This window comes from Stegodyphus dumicola, chromosome 10 (assembly GCF_044657685.1).
Source record: "Stegodyphus dumicola isolate Sdum_Otavi_A_Nest chromosome 10, ASM4465768v1".
NCBI classification, from domain to species: domain Eukaryota; kingdom Metazoa; phylum Arthropoda; class Arachnida; order Araneae; family Eresidae; genus Stegodyphus; species Stegodyphus dumicola.
In genome coordinates this window covers 160,594,293-160,613,202 of record NC_140777.1, presented here as the reverse complement: position 1 = coordinate 160,613,202, position 18,910 = coordinate 160,594,293, and the positions used below count along the sequence as shown (strand labels likewise).

General features: G+C 32.4%; 2 protein-coding genes across 5 annotated transcripts in view; one reads left to right on the top strand and one right to left on the bottom strand.

Moving 5' to 3' along the window:
• Glys (glycogen [starch] synthase) overlaps nucleotides 1-4,624 on the bottom strand; it is a 106,161-nt gene extending 101,537 nt beyond the window's left edge. The window contains exon 1 of one of the 2 annotated variants that reach the window (XM_085825771.1): nucleotides 4,384-4,624. In XM_085825771.1, coding sequence (XP_085681897.1) covers nucleotides 4,384-4,513 — 130 coding nt within the window. In that variant the 5' untranslated portion in view covers nucleotides 4,514-4,624. The remainder of the gene's footprint in view (nucleotides 1-4,383) is intronic. The other variant, XM_035370513.2, reaches the window with a different exon arrangement.
• LOC118191089 (Fanconi anemia group E protein-like) overlaps nucleotides 4,508-18,910 on the top strand; it is a 104,872-nt gene continuing 90,469 nt past the window's right edge. Inside the window, exons 1-2 of one of the 3 annotated variants that reach the window (XM_085825774.1) lie at nucleotides 4,508-4,644; nucleotides 5,277-5,411. In XM_085825774.1, the coding sequence (XP_085681900.1) occupies nucleotides 5,358-5,411 (54 nt within the window). In that variant the 5' untranslated portion in view covers nucleotides 4,508-4,644; nucleotides 5,277-5,357. Of the gene's footprint in view, nucleotides 4,645-4,978; nucleotides 5,412-18,910 lie in introns of those variants that run through there. The other 2 variants (XM_085825773.1, XM_085825772.1) reach the window with 2 other exon arrangements.

The window sequence follows — 18,910 nt, the reverse complement described above, 5'->3', positions numbered from 1 at the left end:
CATATTTACATGATATAGAAGTATAGGTAAAAGTAGAAGGGGGGCAGCAGAAATTCATCATCACAAAAGGGGTTGGAATCGCATAGTTAGTCCTGCCATACTTATTATGCAATTTCATCCCAATTTTGAGGGGGACCACCCCAGAAGGCAGTTTAAGTGTCTCCTACCCATCTTCCTATACAATTACATGACACAGAAAAAAACCACAAAAGGCTCCTAGGAAATTTATTTTGATTTGAACCAAGGTTATAACAGAACCAATAACCAATAACAATAAATGTATCAATACAATTAGCTCTGAAAGACACAGTGACACAGGGTTCATAGCCACATTTTAGTTAAAAAAATAAGCACCTATAAGCACTTTTCAAGCACATTTTAAGAAAAAAAAAAAATAAGCACCTGTCTAATTACATCATACACAACTGCATAACCTTAAAAATTAGACTTGTAATTTAAAATATGAAAATATTTTAAAAATATTTTAATATTTGTAATTTAAAATATGAAATGCAGTATTTATTAAGAGAGAATAAGCATTACCTCAACCATGGAAAATAATTACTTTTTTTTTTTAATTTTAAATAACAGTTCAATTTACAGAACTAGTTTACAATGAGAGGGAAAAAAAACTATGCAGAACTAAACTATATTACAAGATTTAATGATGAAATTTCAGTTCAAAATAGAGAAAATAAATAATAATAAGGCATATTTATTGTATTCACTTGGAACCTAATAATAAATATAATTTATTTTTCCACTCATATTAATATTTAAATAATTTAAATCTAAATTCTGAACATTTTCTAAATTATCATTGTATATCAGTTTTCCCTTAACAGATATTGCAAGCAAAGTAATATAAGTAAAAAAGAGGAACATTTCTGAAATCAGAAGACAGAAATTTGCTTCATGCAGTCATCCTTTAGCAGTAAAAGCTTAAATAACCCACATACTTGGAAATTGGCGAATATTCGGGCAGTAGAGCGCAACTTGAAAAAGAGGAGTGGGGGGGGGGAGGTAGACTGTAGCCGCTTTTTAGATATTTCCGCTAAATAAATGCTTTTGACATTTTGATATGTATATCATATAAAAATAAACCAATGAAACTGAAAAATATTCTGCTTAGCAAGCACAGTAAAAATCTTTTAAGTGTTCCTAAACAAACTGAACATCAAAATTAATTATCTCTGCAAAATGTCGCAAACGTTATTGTGCAATACATGTGCCGCAATTCTTCCCTACGTGATTATTACGCTATCGGAATCAACAGCTGCCGGTATTGGAGAATAAAGAACTAAATAACTGGGGTGTTTTTCATTCTAATTTTCAACAGACGGCGTTAAATTTCCGGAATAGAATCATTCTTCGCTTGGGTTGGTAGACCGCAGAAATTTTAGTCCTATTCAATCCAGATTGGAAAGTGACAAAAAAAAAAAAAAAGTCTGTTGCTTGTTTTGCAGCGAACTGTAACTGTTTCAATATTCGAGATTTTGCGGAGAAAGGGGAGAACCTTCCAATCTCCGTACTGTATAATGTATTGGCCAAAAAAACAAAATTATTTTGACTGCTCGATTACTTTCCTTTTATATAAGCCATTCCGAATATTATTCCTTAGAAAGCTAATCTGTGTTAAAACACAACCATTTTTGAAAGTTTACTATACTTCAGCAGTTACTGCAACTACGTTATTATAAACATTCATACATATGCTCATAATATAAGCATAACGATCATAATAAACAGGAATATGAACTGACCAAGCGGACCGAGAATGCAAATTATTAAGATCTTGATAGAAATTCAAACGTGTGTAGCATATGGGTGGGAGGAAAGGAATGCCGAATGTACCGGAATTTTCTACTGCTTTCGCATTTCGTTGACCAATAGAACGACGGGCACCTGTCTGTACTCTTCGTGCACACCAAAGGTTATGTTAATGCAGAGAAAGGGGAAAAGCTATTTCCGGGAGTATGATTCACCATCTGACATTCCATATTAGGAAGAAAAGTTGTTTATTTAGTTTCGGCTTTGGTACCGGGAAAAACAGCGTGTTCATAAAAAAAAAAAAAAAAAAAGCACTAAAAGCAAAAAATAAGCACTAAAAACAAAAATAAGGGCTTTAAAGAAAAAAGTAAGCACCTGTAAGGGCCTTTATATTTTATTTTCAAATATAAGGACTTATAAGGACTGCTACGAACCCTGTGACACAAGTCAAACTTTATTTTACTAGGCAACCAGTTCTTGCTACGTCACAGAAACTGGTATAAGAATTTTGTCAAAGTATTCCAACTGTCAGGGGTGTAGCTAGAGGGGGGCAAGGGGGACATCTGTCTGTGGGCGCACAATCCAAGGGGCACCAAACTGATGTTACGACATTTTAGAATTAAATGTTTTCCATCCTTGGCAAGCAGTAGGGGGCACGAAATCTTCAGTTGTCCCTGGGAGCTGAAAACCCTAGCTATGACTCTGCCAACTGTTCAACTTTATGGCAAGTTGATATAAAACTGATTGATTACAACAAAAGAAACATAAACTGACATTCAATCAATAATTTGACTCAGCTGCACATGCAACTTTACTTCTTCCATTTGTCTCTGTTCCACAGCTATGAAAAAAGTTAACAATTTTTATGCCTTAGAACTATGGCAAATAAACCATCATGTTAATGCTCCTTAATAACAAGAGATATGCTTGTTGTTGAGATAAATATAACTAATCACAATGATTAAAAGATATTTATCAATAACATTTCTTCTTGAAATCATTTGTAATTATATTCTGCCCTTCTATATCTTAAGAAGCAGACACATTAGTCAAATATAACTGCTATTCTATCCCCATTAGAAATTTTATGCTTTCATCAAAATCTGATCATAAGCCAACAGATCATAAGATGAGATAATACACTCATCATTGTTTCTGGCCACAAAAAGTAAACTCCTTTAAATTTATGGTTAATATGAATAAAAGCTGAAATTCCAAAAAGGTTAGTTAAGAAGAAATTCTAATTTGAACTGGCTGTTTAATAATTTAGGATGCTTTTTTTCCAGTTATTTAATTTTTAACAATTGCTATTTAATTACTTGAAATATGATATCTATTTCTATTACCAACTGTCTACATATATGTCATATGCTCACATATAGCTTGATGAGATGTTAAATCGATTTTCAGCATCGATCTATTAATTATGCAATCATTTCTATATTTCTTCTACATATTATGATCTTAATTTCTTTTTGAACAAGATTTTCAAACAGAAATCTACATTGTTTCATCATATTTAACAACTCATTTTCAATGAAAATTCCATACATAGCTTTAATGGTATCTACTTGAAAGTACCTGACACAGTATCAAAATGGTATTATATTATATTTTTTAAAAAATGGCAACATGAAGGAACAAATCAGAAAAACCTTTATAGTACTAAATTATTTGATAACTTAAATGTTATTTACGCCTGTGACAACTATGTAGATATTCGCTATTGTGAAACCTGATATGAATTATCTAAAATGCAAGATTGCCATTTTGTCTTGCTCATGAAATAGCCTGAAATGGTTCTTAATATTGAATCATATCACTGAATCAATCTGAACTAAATCATATCATATATAGAATCAATCTGAGCTAAATCATATCAAACTACAAGGAAGACAAAATTTTAAAGATCCTTATGATAAAAGACCTGCTAAACAGGAAAGCAGAACATTAACCATGCCATTAAAAAAATGGAAGATTATTTACTAAGGAATGAATGAGAATGTTACTAAAGTTATGCGAATATTTTGCTGTTTTCATTCCTAGGCCTCTTTCAGTACTCTTACAACTTAGTCACAAAATCTTGAATCAATACAACAAAATAATTAGCATAAATTTATCATTTCTTTTAAATGCTAGCTTTCAATGCATTTTATTTGCTTTTCATACACTGTTAATAAGTTAGTTATGCTATATTATTGCTGAATTTATATGCTGATTATCTAATAAATATTTAAAAACTATGATGCTACTTATAATGCTCATAAAATTTTTGCTGTACATTTAAGAAATACTAAATTAATTTATTAGAAGTCCAACATTTCCAAATTTATTTATCTGATGGGTACTCAAGGTCTTTTATATCCCAAGTATATCAAACTAAACACACAATACACTTGATAATCCTGACTTTATCAGCAAAATCTCAGAATACAAGGTCAGAATGGGTAGAGAAATATATTGTAAAAACAGCTAAACTGAAATACTTTATTGGAATATCCGAATTCGTTACAGATCTTGATAACAATGTTATCGAGCTAAAAATACATTCTGTACACTAATGACTGCGTTCAATTATTATAATATCAGTAACAGGATGACATTTGAATTTACCTTTATTAACGACTTCCCAAGAAATTTCAAATACCCATCGATTTTCCGATTCGGCGGTGGCTCCTCGATCTAAAACACTATCTTCAACACCTTCCGGACGATAAAAACGTTTAGCGAGCCTTGATGACATGTTACCCCTTCTAGTCCACTTCTGGTCACCCGCTTCAGATACTATTTTCTTAACGTGCAGTTTGCTAAGAGCATCACTACGCACGCTCCACCACGTGCGAAAACCTTGAATGAAAACCGATTGTAAACAAGGTGACCTTATTTTCTCGTACGGTCTCAAATAATTATAATTTTTAAATCAGCAAAATATTGCTAAAATTCACTTGTTATTGAGGAAAAAAAAACTGTCTAGGGCATAGTCTTTAAATATAAATCAAGTATTGTTTAAGTAACCAATTTTTCCCATATTTAGGTGTAAAAAATTGTAATAAAAAAGACATAATTGTATTAAACGTAATTTTAATTGAAGCATTTTTGTTTTACATAACTAGTATTAGATATGTACTTATTTTTGTACTATTACAAAAATAATAAACGATAATTAGAAAAATCTATCGCCCACATCAGGAACAAGTTTTTGGCAAATCGCCAAAACGCGCGTAAATTAGTTTGAAATGATCTTGAAGGATTGGCGTGTTCAAAATATAATTTCGTAACTTGTAGAAACTCTGGATTTGGGGATTTTATCTTAGGAATTTGTTAATTATTAAGAAATGTTTTCATTAGATTTTAATCTCTTCGAACTTGAAGAAAATGAAATTCAATTTAGAGAAATATGCCAAGACTTAAAAAATAATTCCATTTCGTCTCCATGGAAAATGTGTTTCAAACGTGATGAAAGTAATATTTATTTTGTAACAGAAATAAGTGAATTTTCTTTGCAGGGTTTTAAAAACGCTGCTCGAACAATATCATCAGGAATTGGTGCATCTGAGACAGAATTTAGTAATGAACATGCTATTAATATGGAAGCTGAATCAAACCAGTCCTCAGCTAGAGAAGAAATTCTTAAAGACGAAGTAATAACTCTCTCTTTATATAAATTATGTATATATATGTCTTTATATTTGTAAAATATGTACATGTATATATTATTTAAATAATGTACTTCTTATGCTAAAGTTAAATTATTTTAATTATTCACAGTTTCACATACTGAATTCTTTTTTTACTTATTTCTAATACGAATATCACTGATTCTATATTATCCTGGCTCAGAGAAATACAGGCTAAGTACAAGGATGTGAGGGTCTTGCTATTGCAAAAGTCTTTTTTTAATTTACAGTTTAAGAGCATTCTGAGTTGTTGCCTTGTCTAAAACAGTTTGTAAACTGAATTAGTCACACAGTCTTAAATTTTTGGTTGCATTTTACACTATCCGATTAATTTTAGCTGAAACGATATTAGAAGTGTGACAGGATGATTGGTTTGTCATACTTTGTGAAATCAAAAGGCTTTGGTGACAGACACAATGTGAATCACTAAAATACCTTGACACTGGTCATGAAGTTATGATTCATATAATGTCAGGTGGAGCGATAACTGAATGAATTATTTAATTTACGGTGTCAGAGTCTGTCATGTCACACCTCGTAATTGCCCGAATACTGCAACCTTTAAGAGAAATGCACCCTTGAGTTTCGGCTAGATTGGAGATTACGGGGTGTGGTCCGCCGCAGTTTTAATGTAATGAAACAGGCACAGCTTTTGCTACAGATGTCACTTCCACTACTCATGGATACTTAAAGTAGCATAACAAAGTTTAATTTTAGTGTAGAATTATAATCTAAGACTACACATAAAATAGACTCAGCCAGCAAAATCCTAAAGCTGGGTTCGTGTATACGAGCCAATTTCCCTGAAAAAGCCCTCCACGAAGGCATCCCTCCCTTAAGGCAGATAGTCTTCGAGTGCTTTGCCGTAATCTAATAAACCAAACCAAACCTAATGCTGGAATATAACTTTCCATTCCAACAAAAATACATATATATTTCAGATTACATATATATATTACATATATATACATACATATTCTGAATATATACATATCTATTCAGAGTTTTTAGCTGTTTAAATGAAACAGATTTTGACCTCTACCAATGCGAAAGAGTTTAAAGCAATGCTTGTATAAGTGTATGTGTGCAGTTTGATAGGCCTCAATGTTTGTTTCTCGCCAAGGTTTTTGCAAAAGATAAGTACCAAAAGCTGTCAACTAAAGATTCAAAACTCTCAGTTTAAATGCGCAAAAACATAATTTGCAGTTTGGTGAGGAATATGGAAAAGGAGAAGTTATTTAAAGACTTAAATCCCAATAACTGGTTGATATAGTTCGACCACCTCATCCGCGACCGTGAGTGCAAACATGCATGCGTCACTCAGACCGAATTATTCTCAAAATAGGGTGGAAGGATGGGGCTTTCTTTCCCTCCAGCATAGCTCTTTCCAGAGAAGAGAAGACCTTTAACGTCGCAGCAAGTGATATCGCCCCTTTTGGACGTGTCTATGTGTTTTGGCAGAACGCAACCAGGTGCTTCAGATGGTCGAACTATAAACATAAAAAGCTTTACATGATCTTTGAAGCAAGCTATACCATGTATAAAAACATATGTTATCTATGTGTATTTCTGCATTCAGTGGGAGACCAGAGATTTTTAAATATTTATGTGTTAGTGCTACCATTATTGCACAGTTTGGCAATTCTTTGCAGAATGATGAGTTAACCAAAAAAGTTGTGTATATATATTTGTAAGATAAAAAATATGTAAATCAGCTTTATAATTTAATTTAGTAATAGCCTCATAATTTCTTATCTATAATTTGGGTATTCCCTCTCTCTATTCTAAAAATAATCTTTAGCTTTTCTGAACTGCACCATTTCTAGATTAATCTATATCATATAACCAGTGCTGCGCCTGCCTGCAAAATAGCTGAAGTGCCCTCCCTTTTTTTTTAATTTTTTGGTACTTTTCTGTTTTGCCGGTGCAAATCTTGCCAAGCAGATTTTATTGCCAACAATATACAGTATACACATAAAAAATTTTAACAAATGTTAGTTCTAAGAATTTTTTATTTTGAAGGCATTTAACATTTTAATATCGTTTAAAATTTTGTAAAAAGGCAATAAATAAAGATAATAAATTTGTAAAAGGACTTTAATTTAAGAATTTACTATGCTTTCACGGTTCAACATCCTGATTTGCCGGTTTGTATCAAGTGATCTCATTCCACGTAAACTATGCTACAAAAATATAATTCTCTCAGTAATTATGTACATTAATTTCAGGTTAAATCTTAATTTGGAATAGAAGTTTAGATGCAAGAATTATTTCAATTTGTAAGAATAGCGGTACTTTTCCGTTTTGCCAGCGCAAGCGATGAAGTCGCCAATAATGGTACAACCGATGCCAAACGGAATATTCTCGCTGGTAACCTTTTACGCCTCATTTTCAAAACAAGTCGGCGCTTTGTTTTATCAGATTGATTGTTTCTTTCAATACTAGCATATAATTACATAGAATTTTTATCAGATAGTTCAGTTTTATGTCTAAGGCCATTTTCGGTAATTAAGTCAATCAGGATGCAATCACAGCGCTTAACCCGAAGCCGAAAATACAGAAAAGTCAAGGGTTAAATTCATCAATTCTAACGAGAATGCATTAGCGAAGTAAAGCATTGCAGTTTTACATAATTTCTGAGTAAGCTATTCGTACGAATTGAAATATTTCTTGCATTTAAACTTGTGTTCCAAATTAAGATTTAACTTGAAATTAATGTAGATAATTACTGAGAGCATTAGATTTTTGTAGAGTAGTTTACCTGAGATGAGATCGCTTGGTGTCACGAGATATAAACCGGCGAATCAGGATGTTGAACCATGAAAGCATAGTAAATTCTTAAATTAATATCTTTTTACAAATTTATTGTCTTTATTTATTGGCTTTTTATAAAATTTTAAGCAATATTAAAATTTTTATGCCTTCAAAAAAAGAATATTTATAACTAACATTTTTTAAATATTTTTTATGTGTATACCGTATGTTGTCGCCAATAAAGTCTGCTTGGCGAGATTTGCGCCGGGGAAACGGAAAAGTACCAGAATAGCTTACTCAGAAATTATGTAAAACCACAGTGATTGACTTCGCTAGTGCATTCTCATTAGAATTGATGAGTTTAACCCTTGATTTTGTCATTTCTATATTTTTGCCTTTGGGTGAGCGGTGTGATTGCATCCTAGTTGACCTAATTACCGCGAATGTACTTAGGGTATAAAATAGAACTATCTGGTAAAAATTCTATGTAATTCTATGCCAGTATTGAAAAAAAACAATCAATCTGATAAGAAATGGCTGCTGCTTGTTTTAAAAATGAGGCGTAAAAGGTTACCAGCGAGGATATTCTGTTTAGCATCAGTTGTACCATTATTGATGACTTTATCACCTGTGCCAGCAGAAAAGAAACGTGTCAATTTTTGTATATGAGAAGGAAGTTTTGAAGAAAGCGTTTGTTGAAAATTTTTTTAACAATTTATCGAGAATAATTTATTTTTCTGCATTTCATATTTACAAATTTTTCTATAATTTCTTTTGCATCTTTATCTCTTGAAAGATTTCATTTTCAGTGGCAATCAAAGCTAGATTTATGAATCTTTCATGCGATATACTTGACCGTTAATAGGTCTTGCTAGTAGCAAAAGATCATTATCAATTTTTATAATGATCTTTTGCTACTAGCAAGACTAACAGGAACGCTAATTAGTGTTCTCAATATGGTTTTCAAGTACAGGAAGCACAAATTATTTGACGCAATTAAAGTTCAGAATATCAAATGGATCATTCATACCAGCTGTAAAAATGTCTTTCGAAGCTTCTATTTCGTCATAAATTTCTTCTACGTTAATATCTTTACTATCACCAAACTGTAACAATTTTCCCAATTTACTGCATTTTATTTTCAAATTTGCATTATCAGTTTCTGATAAATTACATAGGATACTAAAATTATCGCAGTGATTTTTCATTGCATCAAATCTTTCATTTAATGATGCCCAAGCAATATCCAAATTTCTAAAAAAGACATTTATCCTAAACTTTCTCTTCTCTTCTGAAGATTGAGGGGATTCGTCAGCATGTTCGAAATCGAAGTGACATTTCTTTTTCCTTCGCCGGACTTCTTCAACAGTTTTAAACTGTGGCTCGCCATCCACTTTTTCACTAAGTTCTTTGGCTTTCTCAAGAATACTTTTGTAATTGATGTCACTTCTATATTATTCAATGAATGTTAAGTTACTTATTACCTTTAAGGCTAGTGTAACACTCAAACCATTTTTTTGCAACTATTTGATGACAGGATTAATTCTTAAGCAAATTGTGTCAAAGTATCAAGGAACAAATAAATTTATAATTCTTGCTTTTCAAACAGATTTCGTGCTGCATGTTGCACTTCTTTTGAAAAGCATTCACCTTCGTATACAGTCAAAAGTCATTAATTCGGACACCTATAATCTGGAGCTCAAAGCTACAAACTTTCTCCGCATGCGTCGCGTTCACGCATGCGCACAGGCGTTTACGAGAGCGCGTAAGACCCTTACGGCTGCGAATATGTCTGTGCGCATGCGCGTTTAAATTGTAACGGAGTTATATGCTAAGCTAAAGTTATCTAATTCAGTTAATGTTGCCGATTGCGTTGTTCCTTAATCTTCGAATTGGATCCGGCTTATTATTTTTTGCAGACTGTTAGAGCAATTTTATAAAAGTAAGCTTGAACTTTCGATTATGTCAAATAGAATTTCCGATATATATTTACTGCAAAGCGAAAGTATGTTTTGAAATCCGAAATCTGTTTATCAATTTCACGATGCTCTGCAGCAGAGGGAGGGGGCAGAAACGTCATTATTGGATTATGATAGATTAGAAAGATTATGTCAAATAGAATTTCCGATATATATTTACTAATATGTAATTTGTATCTACAAAGCGAAAGTATGTTTTGAGATCCTAAATCTGTTTATCAATTTCACGCGGGGGATTGGAAGTTGATCTGTCAGCACTATCCTTATCTTCAGGGCAGATGTTTTTATTTTATTTGGTTTATAATTCCATACTAAATGTAGTATTTCATTCTGTCTTTGATATGATTTAATTATATTATTTATAATATAAATAATAATTATAATTCGCTTCCGATAGTGAAGAAAGTGACCCAGAGGTTATTGAAAACGAAAACATTTCGATTGACAAATTAGTCGGTATTCTCAACACAGCAATTATAGGACTTGAATAGCGGAACTTTGTAACTAAACAAGAAATTATGTATGTTTAATAGAATTAAAGAGAAAGTATTATCACATGAAACGAAGCAACTTACATTGAAGGAAATGTTTAATAAAGTAAACAAATAAATATTAAGCTTTTTCTTTTTGTAAATTTTAAAACCCTTTAGATCATAATTGTTCTTTATTTCATAAATTACGGTTTCATATTTTTAATTTTGTAATTTCTGCATGCCATCTTACCAGATTTAAACTGATGATCTATAATCCGGAATCGCCGAAGTCCCGACGAGTCCGGATTAACGACTTTTGACTGTATTTCAAAAAGAGCGTCGTAGATTTCTTTTAGTTAATATCTTAAAGGCCGAATGGCTTCAATTTTGCTTTCTTATCGAGTGTTTGAGAGGGGTTTTAAGGTTAAACAGGAAAAGTTTTTCAAAAGAACTGCCCATTGCTTAGGAGAAGAAGAAAATCAATTGCATAATTCTTGAATTGTCCAAAAAAAAAAAAAAAAAAAACTAACTGTATCTGCATTCACCGTTGCAGCATCCTTAATCATTAAATTTAAGCTATGAGTGGCACAAGGAATATAAAATGCATAAGGATTTATTTTTAAGATATTATTTTGAAGACTATTTTTCTTCCCTTTCATATTTGCGCTGTTGCCATATCCCGGGCCTCTCATATCATCAAGGGGAATGTTCCACATTTTCAACATTTTCATTACTGTCTCACGTAAGTTGTTACCTGTAGAATCATCAATTTTAATAAAGCCTAAAAAGTGCTCCTTGATCTCTGCTACTCATTGTAGAGGACAAAATGTATGATGACACTCATATGTTCAGTTTTGCTAATATCGGGAGTACAATATGAAATTATAGAATAATACTTGGCTTTTTGAAGAGGTAGTAAGATTTTCTCTCTTTACTTGGCTACTGCCAATAATTTGCAGCATTTCATTTTGACTATCTTTGCTTAAATAATGAACTTTGCTGTTACTACCTTTTTAGGTCCTAATATTCTTTCTACATGAAATTCCATAACTGTGTCTAACTTTGCAAACAGTTCCACTAATTTTAAGAAGTTTCTGTTCTCTTTTAGGTACAGCACATCAAATTAGCCTCAAAAAGCTACTTCTATCTGCCATGAAATTTTGTGATCTCAGTCAGTCTTCCTAATACATCTGACCAATTTTTTTTTTTTTTTTTGTCATTTTTATACATCTCTTGTATTAGGAAATCAGTATTTCTTAGTACAGTCTAAAGTCATTAGTTCGGACACCCATAATCCGGATCTCAAAGCTACAAACTTTCTGCGCATGCGTCAAAGCAATCGAAGTACTCCCGAACCAATGCTTTATTCTAGGTTTAATGAAAATCTAAATGGAGTTCCTTAATCTTCGAATTAGATCCGGCTTATTATTTTTTGCAGACTGTTAGAGCAATTTTATAAAAGTAAGCTTGAACTTTCGATTATGTCAAATAGAATTTGATATATATTTACTAATATGTAAAGGATCTACAAAGCGAAAGTATGTTTCGAAGTCCATTAAACAAAAAGTGGAATTGCTGCAAAAAATGAATAAAGGATAATGGATTTGTTTATCTAACCATTCCGAAATCTGTTTATCAATTTCATGCTGCTCTGCGTGGGGGGGGGACGTCGTAGCGCTCAATGAACTGGAAGTTGATCTGTCGACACTATCCTTATCTTCAGGGCAGATGTTTTTATTTTATTTGGCTTATAATTTCTTACTAAATGTATTTCATCTCGATGTACTCCATCTTTGATATGATTTAAATCAAATTCCTCATCATTATAATTCGCTTCCGATAGCGACGAAAACGAAATAATTTCGATTGACAAATTAATCGGTATTCTCGACACAGCAATAATTTTATAATTTCTGCATGCCATCTTACCAGATTTAAACTGATGATCTATAATCAGGAAAAATCGATAATCCGGAATCGGCGAAGTCCCGACGAGTCCGGATTAACGACTTTTAACAGGCTTTAGATACATTTATCCAATCATTACAGCCTTTTACCAAGCTACTACTGTCAATCGATACAAATATCTTGCAACAGAAGCAAAAAACAGAATTTGCACTTATGGAATATAATAGCCATGTACGAGAAACTAATTCTCCATTTTTCACTTTTCTGTTGTAATACATATCACTAAATTTACATCCATTATTAGCCTTCAAATACATTAAACCTTTCTTTTGAATAGGTCTCCATTTCAGATAAAGTCATTCTCACTTTGTCGCTAAGAGTTGGCCACTTTTCAGGATCATCAAAATTAATATGAAAAAAGGAATTTTCATTTATGCCAGTCTCTTCCATCGAATTATCTGGATAATCCTTAATTTCTGATTCATTTAATTCCATGCTTGGATCACAACTCCCTCCTTTTGGAGCTTCATCAGTCCTTTTAATAACTGCATCCAATGTAGCTGATGTTCTTACCTGGATGATGTCTGTTCTTTTGTCATCGATTCTGATGCTGATTCGGTGTGAACATCATTTATGTCCGAAGTGGTCTTCATCTTCTTTATGAAATGAGACATTGCATCTGCTCACTTCTGAAGAGCAGCATCTTTCTCAGCATTGCGTTTATGATTCTACGCACCAGATTATTTCTTCCGCTGGCGCAAATCTTGCCAAGCAAACTTTATTGGCGACAACATACAGTATACACATAAAAATTGTTAACAAAAGTTAGTTATAATTTTTTTGTTTTTTTGTTTTGAAGGTGATTGATTTGAAATGCAATTTTAAATGCAAGAATTATTTCAATTTGTACAAATAGCTTACTCAGAAATTATGTAAAACCGCATTCTCATTAAAATTGATGAATTTAACCCTTGACTTTGCCTTAATAAATTTTTGCCTTCGGGTGAGCGGTGTGATTACATCCTAATTGACTTAATTATGGCGAATGGCCTTAGGGCATAAAATTGAACCATCTGGTAAAAATTCTATCTAACTGTATGCAAGTATTGAAAAAAACAATCAATCCGATAAGAAATGGCTGCGAATGAGGCGTGAAAGGTTACCAGCGAGGATATTTCGTTTGGCATCAGTTGTACCATTATTGGCGACTTTATCGCTTGCGCTGGCAAAACGGAAAAGTGACCTTCTGTGTTTCCATGTTATCAAAATTTCACATTGAAATTTAAATTTAAAAATGCAATTCTAGATATTAAATATCTAATCTTTCTTTTAAAATAAACCATAAAATTTGCTAAATATAGAATAAAGATTAAAAGTTAAAAAAAAAAAAAAAAAAAGGGAAGCTAATGAAAAACTTTTAAAAAAAATAACCTTTATGATAACTTTTTCGAGCAGTGAAAAAAACTGAAGCTAATAAAGAAACAAAAACAAAAACAAAAAAAAAAAAAAACACTTTATGATAACTTTTTCGAGCAGTTGGTGAAGAATTATTATCTTTTTAAAAAATGATAAAGAAAGGTTTGACTGTATGATGGGTCAAACTTAAATGCTTGCCAAGGGCTTCTTGTACAATGACCTCCAAATCTCTCTCTCCCCAAACACCAGCTAAATCTTACCTCAACCCATTTGTACACCATTACGAGAGCACCAAAAACAAAACAAACAGATACCAGCTCACGGCAAACGTCATCCACATAATAACGCTCCTCTAAATATCCCCCATCCTGAATAGCAATCAGAACTTTTCTACGTAATTGCTATCTATTTCATCTAATAACTATTGGAAATCTTAAATTCCAAAATGAAGCAGTAATTTAAATTAAGTCCAAAACGAAACAGCATTTATCAGAGCCAGCACTTGGGAGGGTGGCATCCCACGTGACCTGTACACACTTCTATTCAGATATATTTTTCCTGCAATTAAGCTTTCCTGATACTATGTACATATGTATATAATCTATATTTAACCAAGAATATTGTTTATCAACTATTTATTCTGCATTTATTTAATATTTTTCTTGTATTCTATATGATATGTTACGTTTTGACGAATACTTCAACACCAATCAAGTACCATCTCAGAGCTCATGTGACTTTGGTCACACCCTTTTCTACATCTCAGCTTCCTGCACCGCCCAGCTCAAGCATTTCTCTACCTTCAGCACTCTTAGTAGAATCTAAATCAAGACAGCCTGAACACAGCACATAATTACTATGTGCTAATCACAGCTTAGAGAGGAACTTGGAACTAAATATCCCCCACAGCACATTCAACAGCTTTGCGTGAAGTTGTCATTACCTTGTATATGTCTTTCTTTTTGATGTCGCACTGTACTATTGCATTTTCGGTAAAAGTATATTTTAGGGTACTCCTTGGTGAAACTTGGCGATTTTTGGCAGTACATAGATACCGAGTTTGTGCAATTCTTTGACTTATTATTTTGGCTTGCATAACAGCGATTTTTGCGCCAAAAATTGCCGCTACAGAAAGCCAAAATAACAAAGAATTGCACAAACTCGGTTTCCATGTACACATCGACCTGTTTTCACTTTTAAAAAAAAATCCCCAAATTGCACAAAAATGGTATTATGCACTCCTTTCACTTTGTCCATGTATACATCAGTATATTTTCACTTAAAAAGTCAAAGGTGCACCCAATTCTACAATACAGGAAAACAAAAAATAATCTCAATAAACTACATTTTAAACCAAACAATAAAATAAAAAAGGAAAAACATGTTATACATTTAAGCACTACAAAAAGCAAATATCCACAAAATTCTTAACAGCATCCAAAAACTTCCTAAAATTATCTGAACTCGAATCCGTATATCGGCATTGCCACATCTGAACCTTTCTTCCTACAAACCCATTCAAATGCATCTAAACAGTTTTTACATTCTACTATACACATATCCTTCCTACATATAGGACACTTATAATGGCTACTAAGTTATCTTTCATTTATATACCAATCAGTCAACAGTCTTTTCCCCTTTCGTTCCAAATCGTACAGAAACTTCAAATTAATCTTACTACATTCAGCCATTTTACCATCTAAACAATAAAACCAACACACACCACAAAAATGCTTACAAAACATCCCATAATTCAAAATTTCCCAGAATCATGCAACTGATTAGGTCACAATAGGGTTTCCTTAACATTCAACTACTCAGGCTACCATAAATGAAACAACAACTTGGCGATAAATGAAACAACAACTTCGCCATAATATAAGCTGTACCTTAAAGTCTACTCTAACCACATTTTCTTTTATAAGTGAAGTAGTGTGAACTTCTAATGTTGATTTTGGTTTATTACTATCCTCAATCTTGTAAATGCTTCCAATGTTTTATTGTATTATTGTTATTCGTTTTAATGTTGCACCTGTCAACAAAAGCAGATTTGTAAAAAGCATCACAGCGAAAACCGCCGATGTTTGGACATGTAATCCATAGACAATATAAAATAAACTGTCCATAATCAAACTCCACTTTCCCAAAATTCTCACCAAGATGGAATCAACAGATATTGTTGCCGAAGAACGACAACAAACAGTTCGATTTCCTGATGGAGAAATACAGCAACAGATAGAACCACCCTTGTGTGATATTTTGAAGTTCTGTTTTCAACATAAATACTATTCGTACATTTTGCAGAAATAATCATTAAAAAATAATAAGTAATAACATTAAAAATACCCATAAAAATTAAATTCAACATCTGAAATGCCTTCTAGTTGGGCGGAATCAGATTTCCTCCGAAGAATGGGAGGGAGGGGGTATTGCGTACTAGGCAACGTAACTGGAAAATTTCAGAGGAGGAAAGTGCAAAATTTTTTGTTGATATACAAAAAATATACTTTTACAACCGGTATGAATTCTACTGTGTGGAGTAAACCCAAGCTTAAATGACCAATGTAGACAATTATGTTTTTAGTTCGAAGAAATTAATCAAATTTTGAAATTTTATCCGTTAACGAGGAGGACAAGGTCTTCAGGGGATTCGATGCAGCATTCCCCAGCTGGATACGGGGCGAAGCCCCAAAAGCCAACTTAATATTAAAAATTTAATAACGATTCTCTAAGCTTTATGAAAATAACTGAATATAAAATTTCAGTTCTTTACATTGGGCATCCCTGCTTACATGCGTAATAAGTAAGTTCCTCAAGTGGCTGTGTGCAGTCGGTGTAAGTACGGTATTACCTAGATTAAACTTGTTTACAGTGTGAATTTCCATGGCTTTTGGAACTCAAACTTTTTTGTGTGACACTGTACCTAATGATTGATAGATCGGTGGCAAGGTATTTGTGTGGGTTGGAGAGGAAAGTTGGGGGTAGCAAATGCACATGGTCGCTGTTCTGTGTAGCATTCAAGGTACATGTATTTTTCTTCCCCGGTAAGGGCAAATTTTTTTGCATTCAAAAAATCTCTGTGTCATCGGCTGGTTGGTGCTTGTCTGCAAAGAAGGCTTGCATGCCCACTTCTGCTGACCCTGCATATAACGCTGCTAACTCAGAACCTAAAATCAAAATTGGTGAAAGTGCAGAAACACCCACTGCTTGGCGTGTTTTTAAGAATTGCACAAACTCGGTATCCATGTACACATCAACCTATTTTTACTTTTAAAAAAAAAAAAATTGGAGAATTGCACAATCTCGCATTGCACACTCCCTTGACTTTGTCCATGTACACATCGATCTATTTTCACTTTGATGTCTACACGGGCATTGAAGTGAAAGTAGATCGATGTGTTCAAATTCAAAGGAAATTGACAAAAATTCAATTTTTCTTACTCTTATAAAAAGCACTTCAAAAAATGCACCAAATATGTGGGCGATTCTGCACTTCACCCCTCAAACTTTTGAGAATTGAAACCTTTCTAATCTAAACCAAAACTTTCTCTTGGTGAGCCTCCACATTAGATAATTGCACACTTTAGTTTCTGTCTTTCTTCCTATTAAGACACTATTTCCCTCGCTCTCTTCATATTACAGCAGTATTAAAAAATGTAAATGTTAATGAATAGGCCAAGAGTGCCAAGTAAATTGTGGCCACAAATGTCAATTGAAATAGAAATGAAGATTTAATCTAACTCAGCAGCCAAGTTTCGTAGTCAGTACAGATTCAACATTTTAGCTTTCTACACGATCAAAATTCTTTCTCTTCAGTATTGATCTACGTTCTAAGTTGTTTTTTGTGTTTTACACTATCAATATTCTTACTTTTTTTTTTTTCTTCATTATATATATATTTAGATGCATGAAGAAAGAGATACTTGCAATTATTGTTAGTTGAGCAATTTCTTTATTGTTATCATGTTTTATAATGCTACTGTTACAAATAGCTTGGCATTTAAAGTGCACATTTCCTTGAATAGTTAGATTGGTGCTTTTACTTTTTGTGGAATATTTGAATGAAGAAGGAGCAGCAGCTGATAGCAAGTACACTTTTAAATCAAAGAAATGGGAAAAGAATACGTACTTTTCAAATGAAAGTTTTTTTTTAAGACTGATACAGATATGTTTTTCTTTTTAATGCAGTTGATTGAGTTCCATTTCACAAATTTTGAAATTATTATTGTCTGAAGCACTATGTAAGAATCATATGAGAAGAATTAGATTTGAAATGACACAGCTTAGAGTGATTAATTAAAAGCAGTTACTAATTTTAAGATAGAAAAGGGATATAACCAGTTTAGGGGAAAGAATAACCAAACTGAAAAAGAGAGTTAAGAAGCTATTACTAGTTAAAATTAATAATTTATCTTTTTTTTTTTTTTTTTCTTGTACTAATATTTTAGTGCTATTATTTTATTACAAGGTGCCAAATTTTCAGAAAGCACCAAACTCTCTCAGCCATGCATGTAATGGTTCAGTTTTTTTAAAAGGCAAGGTTTCATTTTCATATATGATCTTTTGTATTCCAAATTCCAGCAATTTTCATTGATAAATTGTGACCTCCCCTTAAAATTAAAATTTTGTGGTATAAATGCAATATTTTGCCATAGAATCAGTGAAAAGAATATTTCATTTAAATTTGTTTTTTAAGCTATCAACTGGAAATTTATATTAGAACAAAAGAAATAAAAACCCATTTTTAGGTAGTTTACTGATTAATTTCTGAAATTAATACTGAATTAAAATGTAAAATACATATATAATAATATATTTGTTTACAATAAATAATATTTTGCAATTATAAGTTAACGTTTGTTTTCTTTTGCCAAAAATCAACAAACTGCCCCCAAAGTTGGGGCTCTAATATGCAAGTACCATTTTTTAT